The 19,204-nt window shown below is 42.9% G+C and overlaps 1 protein-coding gene across 4 annotated transcripts in view; it reads right to left on the reverse strand.

Moving 5' to 3' along the window:
- Positions 1 to 14,544: 14,544 nt before the first annotated feature.
- AOAH (acyloxyacyl hydrolase) overlaps positions 14,545 to 19,204 on the reverse strand; it is a 178,404-nt gene continuing 173,744 nt past the window's right edge. For all 4 annotated transcript variants that reach the window (XM_082399520.1, XM_082399517.1, XM_082399519.1 and 1 more), the window contains one exon: positions 14,545 to 14,771. In XM_082399520.1, the coding sequence (XP_082255646.1) occupies positions 14,643 to 14,771 (129 nt within the window). In that variant the 3' untranslated portion in view covers positions 14,545 to 14,642. The remainder of the gene's footprint in view (positions 14,772 to 19,204) is intronic.

A 19,204-nucleotide genomic window follows, 5' to 3' on the forward strand; every position in this document is an offset into this window, starting at 1 on the left:
TTGCATGAACACAAAACTCTTTTTATATGCCTGTAAAAATATTACAGTTCACAATAAACTGTGAAACATTTTAATGGATTCTTCCAGTGACATTTTATAGACTTTCAAGATTTGTTCGAAAAATGATTCATCTATAGGTGTACATATATCTATATGTCATCCTTAAAGTATTAAAAAAAATCACACTTGACTTATTTTTATAAAGGTTAATAACAGATACAGGTATTAATACCTTCACACCTAGCTTCCTACCTGTCCATAAAATTTACCTACAGTGAAGTGCACAAATCACGTTGTACTTTAAATATATTACAATTTTATTTGTCAATTATTCCTCGACAAAACTGAAAACCCCCCACGCAGTAGGATACAACTTCATACACATTTGGATGGCTGTTATTTAAAACGAAGAAAAAATGGAAGTTAACAAGTGTCGGTTGAAGATGTGGAGAAATTGGAAGCTTTGTGCGTTGCTGGTAGAAATGTAAAATATTGCAGCCACTGTGAAAAATAGTTTGGTGGTTCCTCAAAAAGTTAAATATAGAATTATCATATGATCCAGAAATTCCCCACGCCAAAGTATATACTCAAAAGAATTGAAGACAGGGACTCAGACAGATACTATTAGGCCAATGTTCACAGCATCATTATTCACAATAACCAAAAGCTAGAAGCAACCCAGATGTCCATCAACAGATGAATGAATTAGAAAAATGTGATTATATGCATACAAGCTGAATATTGTTCAGCTCTAAAAAGGGATAAAATTCTGATACATGCTACAACATAGATGAACCTTGAAAACGTGATGCTAAGTGAGATAAGCCAGACAAAGCAGGACAAATATTGCCTGATTCCACTGATATGAGGTACCTAGAAGAGGCAAATTCATAGAGACAGAAAGTCAAATACAGTAGAGGTCACCAGGGACTGGGGAAAGGAGGAAATGGGGAGCTATTGTTCAATCAGTACAGAGTTTCAGTTTGGGATGATGAAAAAGTCCTGGAAATGGATAGTGGTTATGGTTGCACAACATTGTGAATGTACTTAATGCCACTGAATTGTAAATTTTAAAATGGTTAAAATGGAAATTATTATAAATATTTAAATAGAATAAAAAGTGAAAAAAGGGCAAAAAGAAGAAAGTTTCCATTTATTTCAATCAAAGAAATATACTTAAGGTTTTATTATATTTGTATTTTTATTGAGATATAATTTACATATAACATTATATTAGCTTCAGGTGTACAACATAATGACTCAATATATGTATATATTGTGAAATGATCACCACAATAAGTCTAGTTAACATCCATCACCACGTATAGTTACAACTTATTTTTTCTTGTGATGAGGACTTTTAAGATCTACTCTCTCAACAACTTTCAAATATATGATACAGCATTATTAACTATAGTCACCATGCTGCACTTACAGCACCAGGACTTATTTGTTTTATAAATGGAAGTTTGCACCTTTTAACCACTGTCACCCATTTTGCCCATTCCTCACCCTCTGCCTCTGGTAACCAACAATCTGTTCTCTGTATCTATGAGTTCAATTTTTTTTTTTTAATTCCACATATGAGATCATATGATATTTGTTTTTCTCTGTCTGACTTATTTCGCTTCGCATAATGCCCTCAAGGTCCATCCATGTGTTGCAAATGGCAGGATTTTCTTTTTTTACAGCTGAATAATGTTTCATTGTATGTATATATAACACATTTTCTTTATTCATTCATCCGTGGATGGACACTTAGTATTTTCCCCACATCTTGGCTATTGTACATAATGCTGCAGTGAACATGGGGGTCTAGATATCTTTTCAAGTTAGTGTTTACATTTCCTTCAGATAATTACCCAGAATTCGAATTTCTGGATCATATGGTAGCTCTAGTTTTAATTTTTTGGAGGAGCCTCTATACCATTTTCCATAGTGGCTGCACTAATTTACATTCTCACCAACAGTGAACAAGGGTTCCCTTGTTTCTGCGTTCTCGCCAACATTTGTTATTTCTTGTCTTTTTGATGATGGCCATTCTAACAGGTGTGAGGCGATATCTCATTGTAGTTTTGATTTGCATTTCCCTGATGATTAGTGATTTTGAGCACCTTTTCATGTACCTGTTGACCACCTGCATGCCTTGTTTGGGACATATTACAGAGTATTTTCATGCCCTAAATATATATATATATATATATATATATATATATATATATATTTTAATTATTATTTATTTATTTATTTATTTTGGCTGTGTTGGGTCTTTGTTTCTGTGCGAGGGCTTCCTCTAGTTGCGGCAAGCGGGGGCCACTCTTCATCGCGGTGCGCGGCCCTCTCACTATCGTGGCCTCTCGTTGCGGAGCACAGGCTCCAGACGCGCAGGCTCAGTAATTGTGGCTCACGGGCCCAGCCGCTCCGCGGCATGTGGGATCCTCCCAGACCAGGGCTTGAACCCGTGTCCCCTGCATTAGCAGGCAGGCTCCCAACCACTGCGCCACCCTGGAAGCCCTGCCCTAAATATATTGCCTGTGCTCCACTTATTCATCCCTCCCTACTCCCCCACAACCCCTGGCAACTGTTGATATCCATAGTTTTGCCTGTTCCAAAATGTCATGTAGTTGGAATGATATAATATGTACCCTCTTCAGGGACTTCCCTGGTGGCTCAGTGGTTAAGAATCCACCTGCCAGTGCAGGGGACACCGGTTCAAGCCCTGGACCAGGAAGATCCCACATGTCGCGGAGCAACTAAGCCCATGCGCCACAACTACTGAGCCTGCGCTCTAGAGCCCGTGAGCCACAACTACTGAGCCCACGAGCCACAACTGTTGAAGCCTGTGTGCCTAGAGCCCGTGCTCCGCAACAAGAGAAGCCACTGCTATGAGAAGCACGCGCACCACAACGAAGAGTAGCCCCCGCTCGCCACAACTAGAGAAAGCCCGCGCGCAGCAACAAAGACCCAACGCAGCCAAAGAATAAAAAAATAAATAAATTAATAAAAAAAAAGTACCCTTTTCAGATTGGCTTCTTTCACTTAGTAAAATGCATTTAAGGTTCCTCCATGGCTTTTTATGGCTCAATAGCTTATTTCTTTCTAGCACTGAATAATATTCCGTTGTCTGGATGTACCACAGCTTATTTATCCATTCACCTACTGAAGGACATCTTGTTTGCTTCCAAGTTCTGGCAATTATGAATAAAGTTGCTATCAAAATCCATGTGCAGGTTTTTGTGGGGACGTAGGTTTTCAACACTTTTGGGTAAATACCAAGGAGTGGGATTGCTGAATTGTGTGCGGTTTTGTAAGAAACTGCCAAATTGTCTTCCAAAATAGCTGTACCATTTTATATTCCCAGCAGCAGCGATGAACAAGAGTTCCTGTTATTCCACATCCTCACCAACATTGGGCGTTGTCAGTGTTTTGGACTTTTGTCATTCTAATAGGTTTTCAGTGGTATCACATTGTTTTAATTTGCAGTTCCCTAATGACATATGTTGTTGAGACTCTCTTCATATGCCATTTGCCATGTGTGTATCTTCTTTGCTGAGGTGTCTGTTCAGATTTTTGGGTTTTTCTTTTTCTTACTGTCAGGTTTTAAGAGTTCTTTTGGATAACAGTCCTGTATCAGATATGTATTTTGTAAATAGTTTCTCCCAGTCTGTAGCTTGTATTCTCATTCTCTTCATGGAGTCCTTCACAGAGCAGACGTTTTAAATTTTAATGAAGTCCAGCTTACCAACAGATTTTTTCATGGGTTGTGCCTTTGGTGTTGCATCTAAAATGTCTTTGTCAAACCCAAGGTCATCCAGATTTTCCTCTATGTTATGTAGTACAATTTTGTGTTTTACATTTAGGTCTATGACCCATTTCAAGTTAATTTTTGTGAAGAATGTAAGGTCTGTGTCTAGATTCATTGTTTTGCATGTGGGTATCCAGTTATTCCAGCACCATGTGCTGTTGTTTTCCACTGGCTTCTTTCAGAATTTTTCTTTATCTTTTACTTTTTGCAATTTTAAAATGATATGCATCTGTGTAGCTTTTTTTGGTGTTGGGGGGGGTGGCATTTATCCTATTTGGTGTTCTCTGAGTCTCCTAGATCTGTGCTTTGATGTCCGACACTAATTTGGGAGAAATTCTTAGTCACTGTTGTTTCAAATACTTCTTCTGTTCTTTCACTTTCTTCTCCTGGTATTCCTATTATGTGTATATTATACCTTTTGTAGTTGTCTTACAGTTCTTGGATATTCTGTTCTTTTTTTTTTTTCTGTCTTTTTTCTTTAGCCTTTACTTTAAAATTATAGTTATTTTAAATTCCCAGTTTGATAATTTCAACATCCTTGCCATATCTGAGGTTTGTCTGATGCTCACTCTGTCTCTTCAAACCGTGCTGGGTTTTTTGCCGTTTAGTATGTCTTCTAATTTTTGGTTGAAATGCAGACGTGATGCACTCAGTACTAGTTTCCATGGAGGTTTCTGCTCCAGTAAGTTGTGATTCTCTGTATCTGCCTATCTCTCCAACTCTGGGGGCAGTGGTTTGCTCTGTGACCTCAAATTTTCTGACAGATTTAAGAGGAGTTGTTGGTTTTCAGTTTGTTCAGCTTTTTTACTTGTTATTAGGATGGAGTGACAACTTACAAACTCATTATATGCCAGACCAGAAACCAGAAGTCTCTCAGTGCAGTTTTATTTTGTATTTATCTAATTATGATTGAAGTTGAGCATATTTTCCTACTTTCCTATGTGTAAGGGGCATTTGATCCTTTTGTGAACTTTGCCCATTCATATTCTCTGCCAGTTTCAACCTTGAATTATCGGTTTTTCCTTCTATATTTCAAGAACTCTTTATACGTTGGAGAGATGATTAGCTCTTTGTGAAATGAGTTGCATTCCCCCTCCTCCATTTTTCCATTTGCCTTTTGACTCTACTTACGGTATATTTTTGCCTTACAAAACTTTTTACTTTCAAGAAGTAAATTTATAAATATGTCAGTGGTTTCTAGAATCTGAGACAGATATGGAATCTAGAAGATTTTGAAATGCATGAAGGTAAAGAGGAATTATTTACGATTATTATTCAAAACACCGTCTTCCATAGCCACTTCTGTCTCCCAAGGGAGTGGCGTTCTTTCTCTTCAGAGGAGATTTTTTGGCAATCTCCCTAATGAATCCTGTAATGTGAAAAGACAGACCTCAGCGGAGTAAGGTAAAGAGAGGAGAAATAATTTGCCCTGCATAATGAAGTAAGAATAGGTACATTTCCAGGAGTACCTCAGACAGGGGCTCAGGGGAGGTGCTGAGGAAAAGCAGAACTGACCAGCACACTAGGTGGCAGGGAGCCTGGAGAAGGGCACCCAGTGGAGGATTTCCAGGTGGGGCGGTGGGGGAGTGTTGAAAGGCAGGGATGTGGGACGCACAGTTTTATGTCGTCTTCTATACTGCACTACAGTGCAACCTCCTGCATTACTCCCAAACCATTATTAAGTAGGCACAGACACAGCCAAAATAAAGGGAGTAGGGTGAGGTATGATCAAGAGAGCAGAAGCCCCGAACAAATTTCCAGAGAGGCAGATGAGATGCTGCAGCCTGGGTGACTCAGGAGTTACTGTGAGACAAACTCTTTCCCCCAAAAAGCCTAGAGCCACAGTTTGCCAAACTTGGTTATACAGTAGAATCGCCAGAGGGAGGTTTTTTAGAATCACAAACGCCTGGATTTCACCCAGGCCAATTAAATTAGATGCCCTGTAGGTAGGACCCAGGCACCAGGAAGCTTTAGAAAGTTTCCCAGGTGACGCTGATGTACAACCAGGGTTGAAAACCATTGTTTTAGATCAGTTCCTCCCAAACTGAAGTGCTTCCCAAACGATTTGAAGTGTGCAAATAAATCACCCGAGGCTATCGTTATGATACAAATTACAAATCATTAGCAGGCGGCCCAAGATTTTGCATTTTTAACCAGCTTCTGGGTGACGCGGATGATGCTGTCTGAGAACCACATTTCGAGTAGCAAGGGGTGGAGGCGGCTGACGTGTGGATTACTGCTGCCGCTCAATTGCTTTCCGGGAGGCTCCTAATTTACTCTGACTTGAGACTGCCACCTGTCCTACTATATCCATCCTCCCTTCTCTCCTGGTAGTAGAACTTCCTATTTTCAGCTACACACTTGTCTAGACAGAATTTTTAGCCTCCTTTAAAGCTGGGTGGTCCTGTGACTGTGCTTGGCCTGCTGAGGTGAGAGTAGAAGTCATTGTCCGGGAGGGGCTGTGGCCATTCCTTTCCCCTCCCTTCTTCCCGCAGGCCCAGGTGCAGTCAAGGCAGTGGTTGCCCAGGAAGCCTTCTTGAGCCACAAAGTGGAAGCTACATGCTGAAAGTGGTGGCAACGAGATAGAAGGGGCCTGGGTACCTGGCAACACGGAGTCTCCTTCTAGCCCTGCACCACCTGCCACTGGAAGTCTTTTACGTGAAAAATAACCTTCTCTCTTTTTAAAGCCTTGTTCTTTTGGATTTCACTCATAAGCAGCTGAACCTAATCCTAGAGATACTTATGCACTCTGGCAGATTGTATGTGTCTGTATCTTCCCATCCCTGACAACAACGGGGTGAGACGGATCTTTTTATTTTATTTTATTTATTTTTTTAACATCTTTATTGGAGTGTAATTGCTTTACAATGGTGTGTTAGTTTCTGCTTTATAACAAAGTGAATCAGCTACACATATACATATATCCCCTTATCTCCTCCCTCTTGTGTTTCCCTCCTACCCTCCCTATCCCACCCCTCTAGGTGGTCACAAAGCACCGAGCTGATCTCCCTGTGCTATGCGGCTGCTTCCCACTAGCTATCTATTTTACATTTGGTAGTGTATATATGTCCATGCCACTCTCTCACTTCGTCCCAGCTTACCCTTCCCTCTCCCGTGTCCTTAAGTCCATTCTCTACATCTGCTTCTTTATTCCTGTCCTGCCCCTAGGTTCTTCAGAACCATTTCTTTCTTTTTCTTTTTTTTTAGATTCCATATATATGTGTTAGCATACAGTATTTGTTTTTCTCTTTCTGACTTACTTCACCCTGTATGACAGACTCTAGATCCATCCACCTCACTACAAATAACTCAATTTCATTCCTTTTTATGGCTGAGTAATATTCCATTGTATATATGTGCCACATCTTTTTTATCCATTCATCTATCAGTGGACACTTAGGTTGCTTCCATGTCCTGGCTATTGTAAATAGAGCTGCAATGAACATTGTGGTACACGACTCTTTTTGAATTATGGTTTTCTCAGGGTATATGCCCAGTAGTGGGATTGCTGGGTCATATGGTAGTTCTATTTTTAGTTTTTTAAGGAACCTCCATACTGTTCTCCATAGTGGCTGTATCAATTTACATTCCCACCTACAGTGCAAGAGGGTTACCTTTTCTCCACACCCTCTCCAGCATTTATTGTTTGTAGATTTTTTGATGATGGCCATGGTGAGCTGGATCTTGAAGAATGAGTAGGAGTGTTCCAGTCAGAGAAGGAAGGGAAGGCTGAGGAGACAGCAGATGGAAAGACATGGAGCTGTGAGAGGGATTGGCCTGTGTTCAGGTCACCATTGCTGCAGAACAACACCCTGGAAAACTCAGGCTTGAAATGAGAAGAGTGTACAATATCCCATGATTCTGTGGGCTGGCTGGGCTCCATGTGGTCTTGGCGGGGAGTGCCTATCCGGCTGCATCCAGCTGGTGGAGGGCTGGTCTGGAAGTTCCAAGAAAGCCTCTTTCACACCTCTGAGGCCTTGGTGTGGGCTGGGGTGCCTCGGTTCTTCTCCGTGTGGCCTCTCTCTTCCACATGGTGTCTCATCCCCCAGGGTCTCTCTCACAGCAGCATTGCCTCAACTTCCCTCCAGGATGAAAGTGGCAGCTCAGCCTCCTTGTATTAGGCCTGGATGTGGCCATCTCACCTGCACCTCCTTCTCTGGGCCAGGCTGGCTTGGAGGGGTGGGCACAGATGCTGTCTCTCCCTGGAAGGAACGGCACATGCGGGCAGGGAGGGCAGCCATTGGCGACTTACCCACTGCCTGTGCATCCAGTGGCCAGGATGTAGGCTAAAAGAAATGGGCAGGGAAAGAGTGAGCCTGCAGAGGCACAGGCTGTGTGTGTTGATGAGTTCTGGTTTTACTCTATAGACAAAGCAGACTCCAGCCTGCGTGGTGGCTAAACTATACGCTGGGTATAGAGACAGTGAGAGCAAGTGTTGATCCATCACTCGGCATGTTGTACTAGCATTATCTTACATAATAAAGTCGGGGTCACCTTGTGGCTAACAGCACGGAACCTGGAGCCAGACGGCTTGGCTGCAAACTCCTGATTCATCATTTATTAGCTGTGCAATCTCCAGCAAGTTACTTAACTGCTCTCTGTTTCTGTTCCCCTATCTGTAAAAGCAGATAATCGTGGCAGACCTGCCTAATGTAGTTGTTGTAAGGATGAAGTGAGATAATCCACGTCACGTAGCCCTCTGTAAGCGTCAGCTCTTGTCGTTAGTGCTCTCAGTAGTGCTAGGAAAAAGGTATTATTGCTCTCATTCGAAAGAGAAAGTAACTGAGGCACCAGGAGCTTAAACAAGATTCAAACCCAGACAAGTGACTCCAAAACCTGTTGCTTCCTGAATTTCCCACTGGTTGTGTTTTGATGTGTCCCCCAGCCAGGAGGCAGCAGGACAGAGTTTTGTTCTCTCCCACCTCTTATTTCTCAAAAGCTCTCTGCTCCCCTAGCAGCCTCGTACAACGTCCAGGCTCCCGCTGATATTTGCAGAGGTACAATGGGGGGAATCACTGTAAAAATACTAACATCTGGTGTTTTTCTGAGCCCGTGCAAAGTGTGCATCTCAGAGGGTAGAGTCCTCAGGGGAGACCGAAAGTATCCGGGGTCTGAAGCTGCCTTGAGTGTGGGCTGCCACGGAAGCCCTTGTTGTGTCCTCTTGCCCATCTTTCTGCTGCAGTTTATTGACTGAAGCTTTGTGAACCCGTGAGTTACATTTGCAGCATTCTGAGGCCGAAAGGGTTCCTGTAAATACTCCATGTAATTAATTATAAACAAAACAGCCAGCCAGGAGCACAATGCCCAAATAAATCCTTAGCAAGCCTCATTGTGTGCGCTTTACCTCTCTTCTGCATTTCTATCCATCCAAGAGCTTCAAAAGTGTAATCCTCTTTAAGGACAGATTCATGATGATGAGGCCATTATTTTTTGATATTTTGGTTTTAAGAAGTGACCCAGAAATAGGCTTTAAAAGCAACGTCTCCCCATCCCCCCCTTTACCCCAAGCAAAGGACCAGATTAGAAGGACCCTGGCTTGTATGAATATTTATGCTAGAACCTCTGCCAGATCAGATTTGAGGAGTTCATCCTGCCGGGCAAACACGTATTCTGTACTGAATGAGAAACTGACACGTTAATAGCATATTAATGAATCCTTTCATCAGGAAATCCATACCTGTGTCTTGGGGCCCAGGAGAGGTGCTGCCTTTGTCATTTTTAGTTCTACCAGAAAAGCTGTTGTTGCAGTGAGAAGAATTCCAAAGACATCCTGTTTTATACAAAAGATGAGGCGTGGGGATTGTAGTCTGAATATACCTGGGAAATTCCCTCACACTGCCGGTGAGTGTGTTAGAGGCTAATTCCTCTAAATAGCATCTCCCAAGGTGTTTCCGTAGAGCATGAAGACCACAGAGTGTTAATATCTCTCATAGGAGGAGAAGGGGCTCTAGGTCAAAAATGTTGGGTAAATAATGAGCTGAACACATTTCTCTACTGCAGAGCTTTCACCCTGTGACTTTCCAGGAAGCAGAGAAATTATGCTGTGCTTCCAGACTTTTTAGACTGTGGAGTTCTTTTTAGACTGTGGAGTTCTTCCTTCTCAAAGCAACCCATCCCAGAACATACAACCCTGTGTGTGTCATGCACCCCCTTGGCAGGCTGGGGAAGCTGGGGATCCCTTCTCAGAATAACGTTTTTAAGTGCAAAAAATAAAACACATAGGATTACAAAGGAATTGTATCAAAACCAAATATCACACTACTAAAATATTTTGAAATATTTAAAAATGGGCATGTATTAATATATGTATTTCTTTTTTAATGGATCTAATAATTACAGGTGTTTCAAAGGACTCATGGCCATAAATGATATTTCAAGATAAGGTCATTCCTCATTATTCACAAATTCTATATCTGTGAATTCACGTACTTGCTAAAATTTATCTGTAAGCCCCAAATCAATACTCATGGCACTTCTGTGGTCATTTGAGCAATGAGAAATTTCAATCACCTGACCTGCACGCTCCCAGCTGAGGTTGAAAAAGGCAGGGCTCTGCCTTCTTGTTTCAGCTCTCACACTGTAAAAAAAGGTGTCTTTTTCACGGTGTATTTACTGCCACATTTTGGGCATTTTTATGCTTTTCGTTGGTGACTTTACTGGTTAAAACGGTCTTCGAGTGCAGTGCTGAAGTGCCACCTTGTGTGCTTAAGTGCAGGAGACTGTGATGTGCCTTATGAAGAAAATAGATGGGTAGTTAAGCTTCATTTAGATGCGAGTTGTCGTGCTGTTGGCTGTGAGTTCAACATTAATTAATCAACTATAAACTAAATAAGGTGTCTTTAAACAAAAACCACACATTAAAAAAAGATTGTGTATTGATTGGTCGATGATAATGTTGTGACCAGAGGCTCACAGGAATGTAAGCCCGTATTTCCGCTAGGCGCAGTGGTTCAGCGTTTGCCAATTCAGTATTCAAGGTGACTATAGCACATAACTGCCCTGAGTAATGAGAATTGACTGTATCTGCAACAAATGTAATGTGATGTGAAAATATTTGTGACAGACAGCTATGAATACAGTTGCAAACATACAGTGTTTTGTAAAAAATACAGTGTTTTGTTGCCTACGTTCATAATTAAAGGAAATGGTGAATTTTACTTAGAGGGTAGTAAAGACAATTTTTCCCATTCAAGTTCATAGGCACTCTTAATTCTGGGAGAGGGTGGTTCCCATAGACTGCAGTTCAGAATCCCTTCTTTAGTGGGACTAACTCAGGAGAGGGTAGAGTGGGGTAGCTGGTGAAAATTCCTGGGGTCTCCAGTCCTTGCTATGTTGTGGGTCAATACAAGTCTCAGATAAGAGTTTTTAGCTGATTTGCTCTTGCTGGGGGGGTCTGAAATTTTTTCCCACCAGGTCCTGAACCCAAAAGGCTCTATGATAGAAGTTCTTGATAACTTTTCATGTGGAAAATGGGGAGTCCCATTCCAATAGCAAAGGGTAAGAGAGGTCTTTAATCTGAAAATAGGAGAAACAAATGACAATATAGTATTGGGGCATTTAGATGAAAATTATGTCTTCTGACCAAGGGTGCCCAGAAAGGAAAGCACCCCCTGTGTTGACTGCTTTTCTTTCTTACCCTTCACACCACAAGGAGTATGACTCAACGGGCCTAATTCAAATGTGTCAAAAAGAGGCTTATTTTTTCCCCTAAATAGCAAGATATAAGGAAGTGTGCCCTGGAGAGCAACTCTAATGTTCATTCATTCATTCAATCAGTACTACTTATTGAGCACCTCTCATGGGCCAGGCATTGCTGTAGGGCTGTGGATACAGGAGTGAACCTGACTGGCCTGGTTCTCATCTCCTGGAGTTTCTGTTCAGGTTCTGGCTCTTCTCTCCAGGAGGCCAGTCCAGGAACTGGGGAAGGGAATGGAAAGGGGTGCAAGCCACCCCAAGAAAGCCCTTCAGATGCCTGTCAAAGGACAGCACTCATACACTATGATTCTGAAAAACTAGAGGCTGAAGACAGTAGCTCAAGGGGCACCAGTGCAGAAATACGGGATAGAAACTGTCCCCCATGGCTCTACCATAAATTCTGGACACTCAGAAGCTATCAGAAGTATATACAACACCTTACAGGGACAGAATATCCCCAAGCCAGAGAGAAAGACATGGTTGAATCTCAAAGAAAGAACATGTCTGGATGGGAGTATAGAAAATGGAGGCAGAAGTGGACAGGCTTCACCCATGCACTCCCAATCCAGGGAAGTGGGCCTGGCCTGGGACTCCAGTTCTTGTGGAGACAATGGTGATACCTAGTATTTCGTGCAGCATTAGTGTTTTACAAAAAAATTGAGATGGGAGCACCATCTTCTCCCACCCTTTGATTTCTTGGTACTTTGCCCCAGGAATGAGGTCAGGGCTCAGAGCCCAGGTACCTCCATCCTCCCATCTGAACCTGTTCAGGTGGAGAATGAGGAAGATGGAACTGGTTAAATTATCCCCAAGGTGGGGGGTTCAGTCTTAAGAGAATTTAAACAGGAAAAAGTGGCAGGGACAGAGATGACATCTAGGGTGGGAGACAGGAGGTGGTCAGACTCAGGAGGATCCAGCCTGGGAACCCCTTCCCTGTACCCTCCAAATCTCCCTATACACTCCCTCTAGTTTCCTCCAATTTTTTTTTTTTTTAAGTCTTTGTTTATTTATTTATTTATGGCTGTGTTGGGTCTTCGTTTCTGTGCGAGGGCTTTCTCTAGTTGTGGCAAGCGGGGACCACTCTTCATCGCGGTGCGTGGGCCTCTCACTATCATGGCCTCTCTTGTTGCGGATCACAGGCTCCAGACGTGCAGGCTCAGTAGTTGTGGCTCACGGGCCCAGCTGCTCCGCGGCACGTGGGATCTTCCCAGACCAGGGCTCGAACCCGTGTCCCCTGCATTGGCAGGCAGACTCTCAACCACTGCGCCACCAGGGAAGCCCTCCTCCAATTTTTAAAATAACTCTATTCCTTCAGGGCCTTCTGGAAAAGGATCAGGGCCTAAAATGAATTCTCTGTCCCCCCCAACAACAGCAAAAGGAATACAAGATTATCGACTTCACTAGTACTCACAAATAAAAATTAGAATAGCAATAACTTGGAAGCATTTTTTTTTTTAAAGAAATTCACGTTCTTTTATTTATTTATTTATTTATTTATTTATTTATTTATTTATTTATTTATGACTGTGTTGAGTCTTCGTTTCTGTGCGAGGGCTTTCTCTAGTTGCGGCAAGTGGGGACCACTCTTCATCGCGGTGCGCGGGCCTCTCACCATCGCGGCCTCTCTTGTTGCGGAGCACAGGCTCCAGACACGCAGGCTCAGTAATTGTGGCTCACGGGCCCAGGTGCTCCGTGGCATGTGGGATCTTCCCAGACCAGGGCTCGAACCCGTGTCCCCTGCATTGGCAGGCAGATTCTCAACCACTGCGCCACCAGGGAAGCCAACTTGGAAGCATTTTAAATGGGGGGATTGAATAGAATTTTCCAAAGGAATATAAAATTTTAGTGCACTGTTCTCTGGGTATATTTTGAGACTGAATGATTAAGATTTCAGATTAAAAAAACAATAACAAGACAACACTACAACAAGTATTGGTATTTTAGTCCTTAGAAATAAGATGAGATGTTGGAACACCAAAACCAGGAGGAGATGGATATAGCAGGTGTCCACAGCCCCACACCTCCACACCTCACACATTCAATCTATACTCCGAGTTTGTATTTCCTGCTTGAAACAAGCAGCCTCCTGGGGGCTTGTTGGTCCTCTGTTGATCTGCCTCCTGGGGACATGTGCTGGTCATGCTGAGCCAAGGATTCTGCCCAGGTGACAGAAATTAATGGGTTCACAACCTTTTAAGTGTGTTGGCCCCCCAAACTGAAGCTCACACAAATCTGGCCAGTTCATCTTGTGAGCAGAGGTGGACTTACCATAAGTCTAAGAAAGATTAAATTTTAGGGTTCCTTCCAAAGCCCTGGAAGGGACCCCAACAATGAGTTCACATGGTCCTATGCTTTGTAAAATTTGCAAAAGTAAGATATTTTAAACACTATTGTTTCCTCTCTGTCACAATTTCCCTTATATCCAGTGGCTCTGGAAAAGCCATGGGAATTTTGGGGAAGTTGAAATGGAGATCTGTTTAGGCTGGATTTAGGTTGGACTATTTATGTGGTTAGCTGTCATTTCTGTGCACAGTTAGGGTACCGCTAGCCATCCTGGTGCAGGAAAGGGCCTCCAGGTACGCCCCTGTTGTCCACCAGCACCGTGACAAAGGTTCAGGGCTAGTAGTCAGATCACAGTATGAGAGAGTGTCCTACAGCTCCCGGCAGAGGAAGTGTGTGGATCGTGGAGGAGAAACAAGGTGTGAAATGCGCAAAGCCAGAAGCTAGTCTGTGGTAGGTTCTTCCAATCATTGATACGATGAGTGGGAGATTTGCTTCACGCTGGTGCCTAGCCAAAATAGAAGTATTAATATCTCCCTATCAGGAATAAATAAATAAATTAAAAAATAATAAAATAATACAGCATACACAATAATACACACACTGTCATTATAATTTTATCTTTATTGAGACAAAGATTTGGGTGCCGGTGGTTTATTTGGGAAGCCATCCCCAAAAGTGGGAAAGGGGAAGTGAGGAGAGTGACACTAGGCTCTTAAATGGGAGAAAAGCACTTTGCAAAGATGCTGCTGAAGAGGGGCCTGTGAGTTTGTGACACAGTCGCCCCCATAACTGTTTCTTGAATGAGTTTACCCAAGTTTCTGCCTTCCTGAGCTCCCCAGGAGAAGGTGTCCCTGGGGACTTAGTGCCCGCCTTGGTCTCCAAACACCTGCTCAATCTGGGGGTTGAATGGATTCTCCTTTCCCAGGACCTGGGGCCACTGGAGCTGCACCTTCTTCCAGAAGCGATCTGCCAACAGCTGTAAAGCCACCTGCAAGAGAGAACCCAAAGGAGGAGTAAAAGGGAAATTAAAACAAAGTAAAGAATTTACCGGCAAGATTTACTCTATTCCTTGTGCGGTGGACAGACTCTAGGATGGTTCCCCAGGATTCCTACCTTTGGGTCTTTGTATGATCCCCATCCCTTGATGTGGATGGAACCTATTGATCCCCTTCCCTTGTTGTGGATGGAACCTATCACTTGGTTCTAAGCAATAGAACATGGTAAAGGTGAAAGAATGTCCCTTCGGTGATTATGTTACATTATCTAAGGCTCTGCTTTGCTGGCAGACTTGCTCTGGAGACTCGCTGATGGGCTGATGATGTAAGAAGCCATGTTGGAAAGCCCACATGGCAGGGAACAGAGGGTGGCCTCTAGCTGACATCTAGTAAGAAGTTGGGTCTTCAGTCCTACAACCACGAGGAGATAAATTCTGCTAACAACTCAAGTGAGTCTGAAATCAAATCTTCCCCATTTGAGTCTCCTGGTGAGAATGTAGATTTTAGCCTCTGAGACTCTAGGTAGAGAACCCAATTAAACTATGCCAGCACTCCTGACCCACAGAAACTGTGAGACAACAAGTGTGTATTGTATTAAGCTGCTACATTTGTGGTAATTTGTTATTTAGTAATAGACAGCAAATACACTTTCTCAGAAAGGCATTTTTTCACTTACCTGTGGATAGCTAACACTTACTGCAGGCTTAAGGCTTGGGTTTTGGAGGTGAACAGGATGAATCCTTCCTTGAAGGAACTCCCAGTCTAGTGAGGGACCCAGACATGCAGAATGACACCACCAAACCCACAGGGAGGACTGTGAGGGATGCACACGGCTGGAAGGGGAAGAGGTGGCAACTCTGCTGGGTGTGAAGAAAGGATAGGTCCTCTCTGAAGAGTGTGATGGCTGAGCTGAATTTTCAAGGAGGAATTCACCAGATGGATCATGAGGAAAGCAGTGTATGTGGCAGAGGACACAGCACATGCAAAAGCTTAGAGATGTGGAAGAGAAAGTCATAGAGGGGGACTACGGGTGCCTGGGAGACGAAGCTGAACCGGTCCCCTGGCAGGGCTGGGCTCCTGAAGGAGGCTGTGGGCACGGAGAGAGTGGTTGGAGTGCCAGGGTGTGGAATGTACAGGCTTAATTCACAATAGGCTTGTCCCTCTCTCTCCTGGCCTGATGCCCGCTCTCTGGTTGCATTGTTGTATGTCCCTTTATTCACAATGTCAGCAGGATCCATTCTTGGTTGTTCGGTCCTCTGGCTTGTCATTAACATGCCTTTGATGAGGAGTCTTTCTCTGCAGATAATGCCCTCATTTAACAAATGGGCCCTGGACAGGCCTTCAGGCCCCAGATGGCTATATCTCCATGGGAGGGGGGTGGGGGGGGTGGTTAATGCTGAATGATAAGAGAAACGTGACTGCTGAAGGCCTCAGAGGGGAACACATTGTTGAGGGCAGATGCTCAGGGATGTCCCTGACTTTATGCAGAAGCACATGGACATTGTCTTCAAAGGGCACATGCTGTTCATCATTCCAGCAAGCAGTGCAGCCAGCTCCCTGTGTGATGCTGGCCAGCCCTCTTCGGCCTTCTTCTCTGGGATGAAATTCTCTTATTTGCAAAATGAGTAAATGATCTGAAGACTTTTCTGGGTCTAAATTGTGTGTAAGATTTTAGCAGTTGTTAGAAAAAAATAGAACTGGTTGAGTCGATACATTAAATATCCCCAGTATTTTAATATGTTCCTGAGCCTTCTGAGGTGGACCCCAAATTCCATCCATCCAACAATGTAATCTTGATTATATCCATGTGGTGTCTAACACACATACACACCCCACTTGCCACCAACACACACAACACGTACCACATACCACATACCACACACACACACACCTCTCAGACGTAAAGAGGCTGATTGTCAAGCCAGCAGGTTTCCAGGAAGGGTCTGATCATCTCTCACACTAATAAGCAGTCATGTCTTCAAAAACAGAGGACTGGTTTTGGGCTGTTTTTCCTGCTACTTCTCAACAAAGTAGGCTGCTTCCAAGTCTGTGGAAAATTACTGGTTCTTCTTTTTTGTTTTTTGCCTTTCACTTTGATATACCTAAGCAGTCTTCCTAAAAATTATGTGGTACCAATACATTTATGGTCATTTGTTTCCCAATGTGAATTAATAAAGGAGGAGATGGGGGTGAGGATAAGCAGAGGAAAGTTAAGATAAAAGAGCTCAGATTTGAGCATGTGGTAACTATTTGGTTTGAAAGCAATTAGTTGGCTGTCACTCTAATGGAGACTAAAATATTCGTGAGTGTGCATTGCCAATATTTTGGATCTAAAATGGTATTGTTATTACTAAACTAGACACTTGTGATAAAATGACCCACTATAATTATTCATTCATCTGAGAAACATTTACTGAGCACCTATTGTGGGCTTCTTATAACCAACCTCCTCTTGTAACTCCCATGATGCTCTGCACAGGGCAAGGCCCGGTCATCCTCATTACTCCAAGCGAGGTGTTCCTTGAACAAAAATATCTTTTGTGCTTCCCTTTTCACAATTAAAAATATTAAAGCAATATCTATTCATTTGGGAAAAAATTAAAGGACAATTAAGCAAAAAGAAAAACAATAAAATTTATCTTAATTATAATAGAGATAGTCACTGTTAACATTGAGCCTTTCTGAGGCACACACACACACACACACACACACACACACACACATACATTTGATCCCTCTGTAAATATTTTATAATCTGCTCTTTTGGAGGTATAATTTACACACAGTAAAATGAACTCTTTTTGGTAAACAGTTCCATGAGTGTTGACAAATGCATGCAGTTGAGTAATCATCCCAACAATCTCTAATCTGCTTTTTATTTACTTTGCTCTATATTACAAACATATTTCTGTGCCACTAAAAGTAGATCTGTATCGTTTTTATTTGCTGCACGATATTCCGTCAGATACATGCAAGCTAATTTATTTCACTGATGCATTTTTTTCGCACACATCTCCCTAACATTTGTCCTCAAGACAGGGGTGGAGACAGTTTCCTGCTGCCAGTGTGCCCAACATCTGCAGTCCAGGAGGGGTTCACAGGCTGCCTCATTTACTAACCCTACTAGACACGCGCACGGAAAGAAATCTGGTCCAGCAGAACGCTAGGGAATGTGGAGTTCTGGTTAAGCGGAATATTCTGGTTAACAGGGTTAGGCCCTTCCTTGTCTCTTCCTTTGCAGTTGACTCAGCTGCCTGTGCTCTTGCAGGGCCCCAGCTGCAGAGTCCAGATGGTTGCCACATTGGCGGTGCTGCTTCTGTCTAGGTGCCACTCAGTTCTAGCAGGTGTGGCCCTTCCTCTGGGTAAGTCCACATCTGATGGGCACTGATGCTGTTCTGCAGGCATCCCTGCAGCTCCAGTGTTTCTGTGGGGCGTTGCCACCCACGCATCTGTCTACTGCTGCTACTCAGAAGCCCTCATGGTGGCAAAACCATGTGATGGTCATTGGTCCACTGTGAAGTTCTCTCTTTGAAACTCTCATAGAAGGGGTGACAAAGTAGGGCAACGTAACACCCCATTGTCTTATATAAGTTTTTGGTGAAGCAGCTTTTTCAGTTTTTACTTGCAACCCCTGATCTCCCTAGGATTCAGGCATGAGTCCACGGAGAGGGGAGTTGGAGGGTAGGGACCTGGTGCCACTTCTTGATTCAGCCCTTGGTGACAGCCACCATATGGCTTCTAGAATTTCTCTCCCTTCTAATGACAATTTAAAATTGCGCCACGCTTCTTTGCCTAACCATATTTGTATTTATGATGAGTTCTTCACCGGGAGAGTACCGGGTCCTCCAAGAAAATATACCATGTCAGATCCAGCCCACATGCTCATGATCTGCTCACATATCCAGACATGATAGAAGCCCAGCAGTGGTCATAGCTGGACATCATCTGTGATTCTTCCACATTCCCACTTTGTAAGCTAACTGTATGTATTTTGCTACAAAAATGGAACTCTTTAGTAAGACAATCATAAAAACAAACTCTGAACGGTAACTACATTTTTGTAATATTTTAAAAGAACAAATGCAATTCAGAGCAAGAGAATATAGATTTCACCAACAACTTATCATGACTGATACCTTTTAAGTTGAACTCTTGCTAAATTTAACTCTGGGGTTCTACCAGACCAAAGTAAAAAATCTACTGTGAATTTATTTTTCTTGAAGGGAGAACAATTCCAGGCTGTCTTGTAAGATTGCTTTTAAATACCTGCAGGGAAGCCCTCACCACAGGGAAGGCACAGTTTTACTTCTCTGGCCTCTTTATCTGTCCAGAAACACAGTCTATTGGATCTGGTTACTTTGGGTCCCAATTAATTTTAAATTTGTAAACTTACAATATGACAGTGGTGTAAGATGTATTTAAAATG

This window comes from Balaenoptera borealis, assembly GCF_965194805.1.
Source record: "Balaenoptera borealis genome assembly, chromosome: 7".
NCBI classification, from domain to species: domain Eukaryota; kingdom Metazoa; phylum Chordata; class Mammalia; order Artiodactyla; family Balaenopteridae; genus Balaenoptera; species Balaenoptera borealis.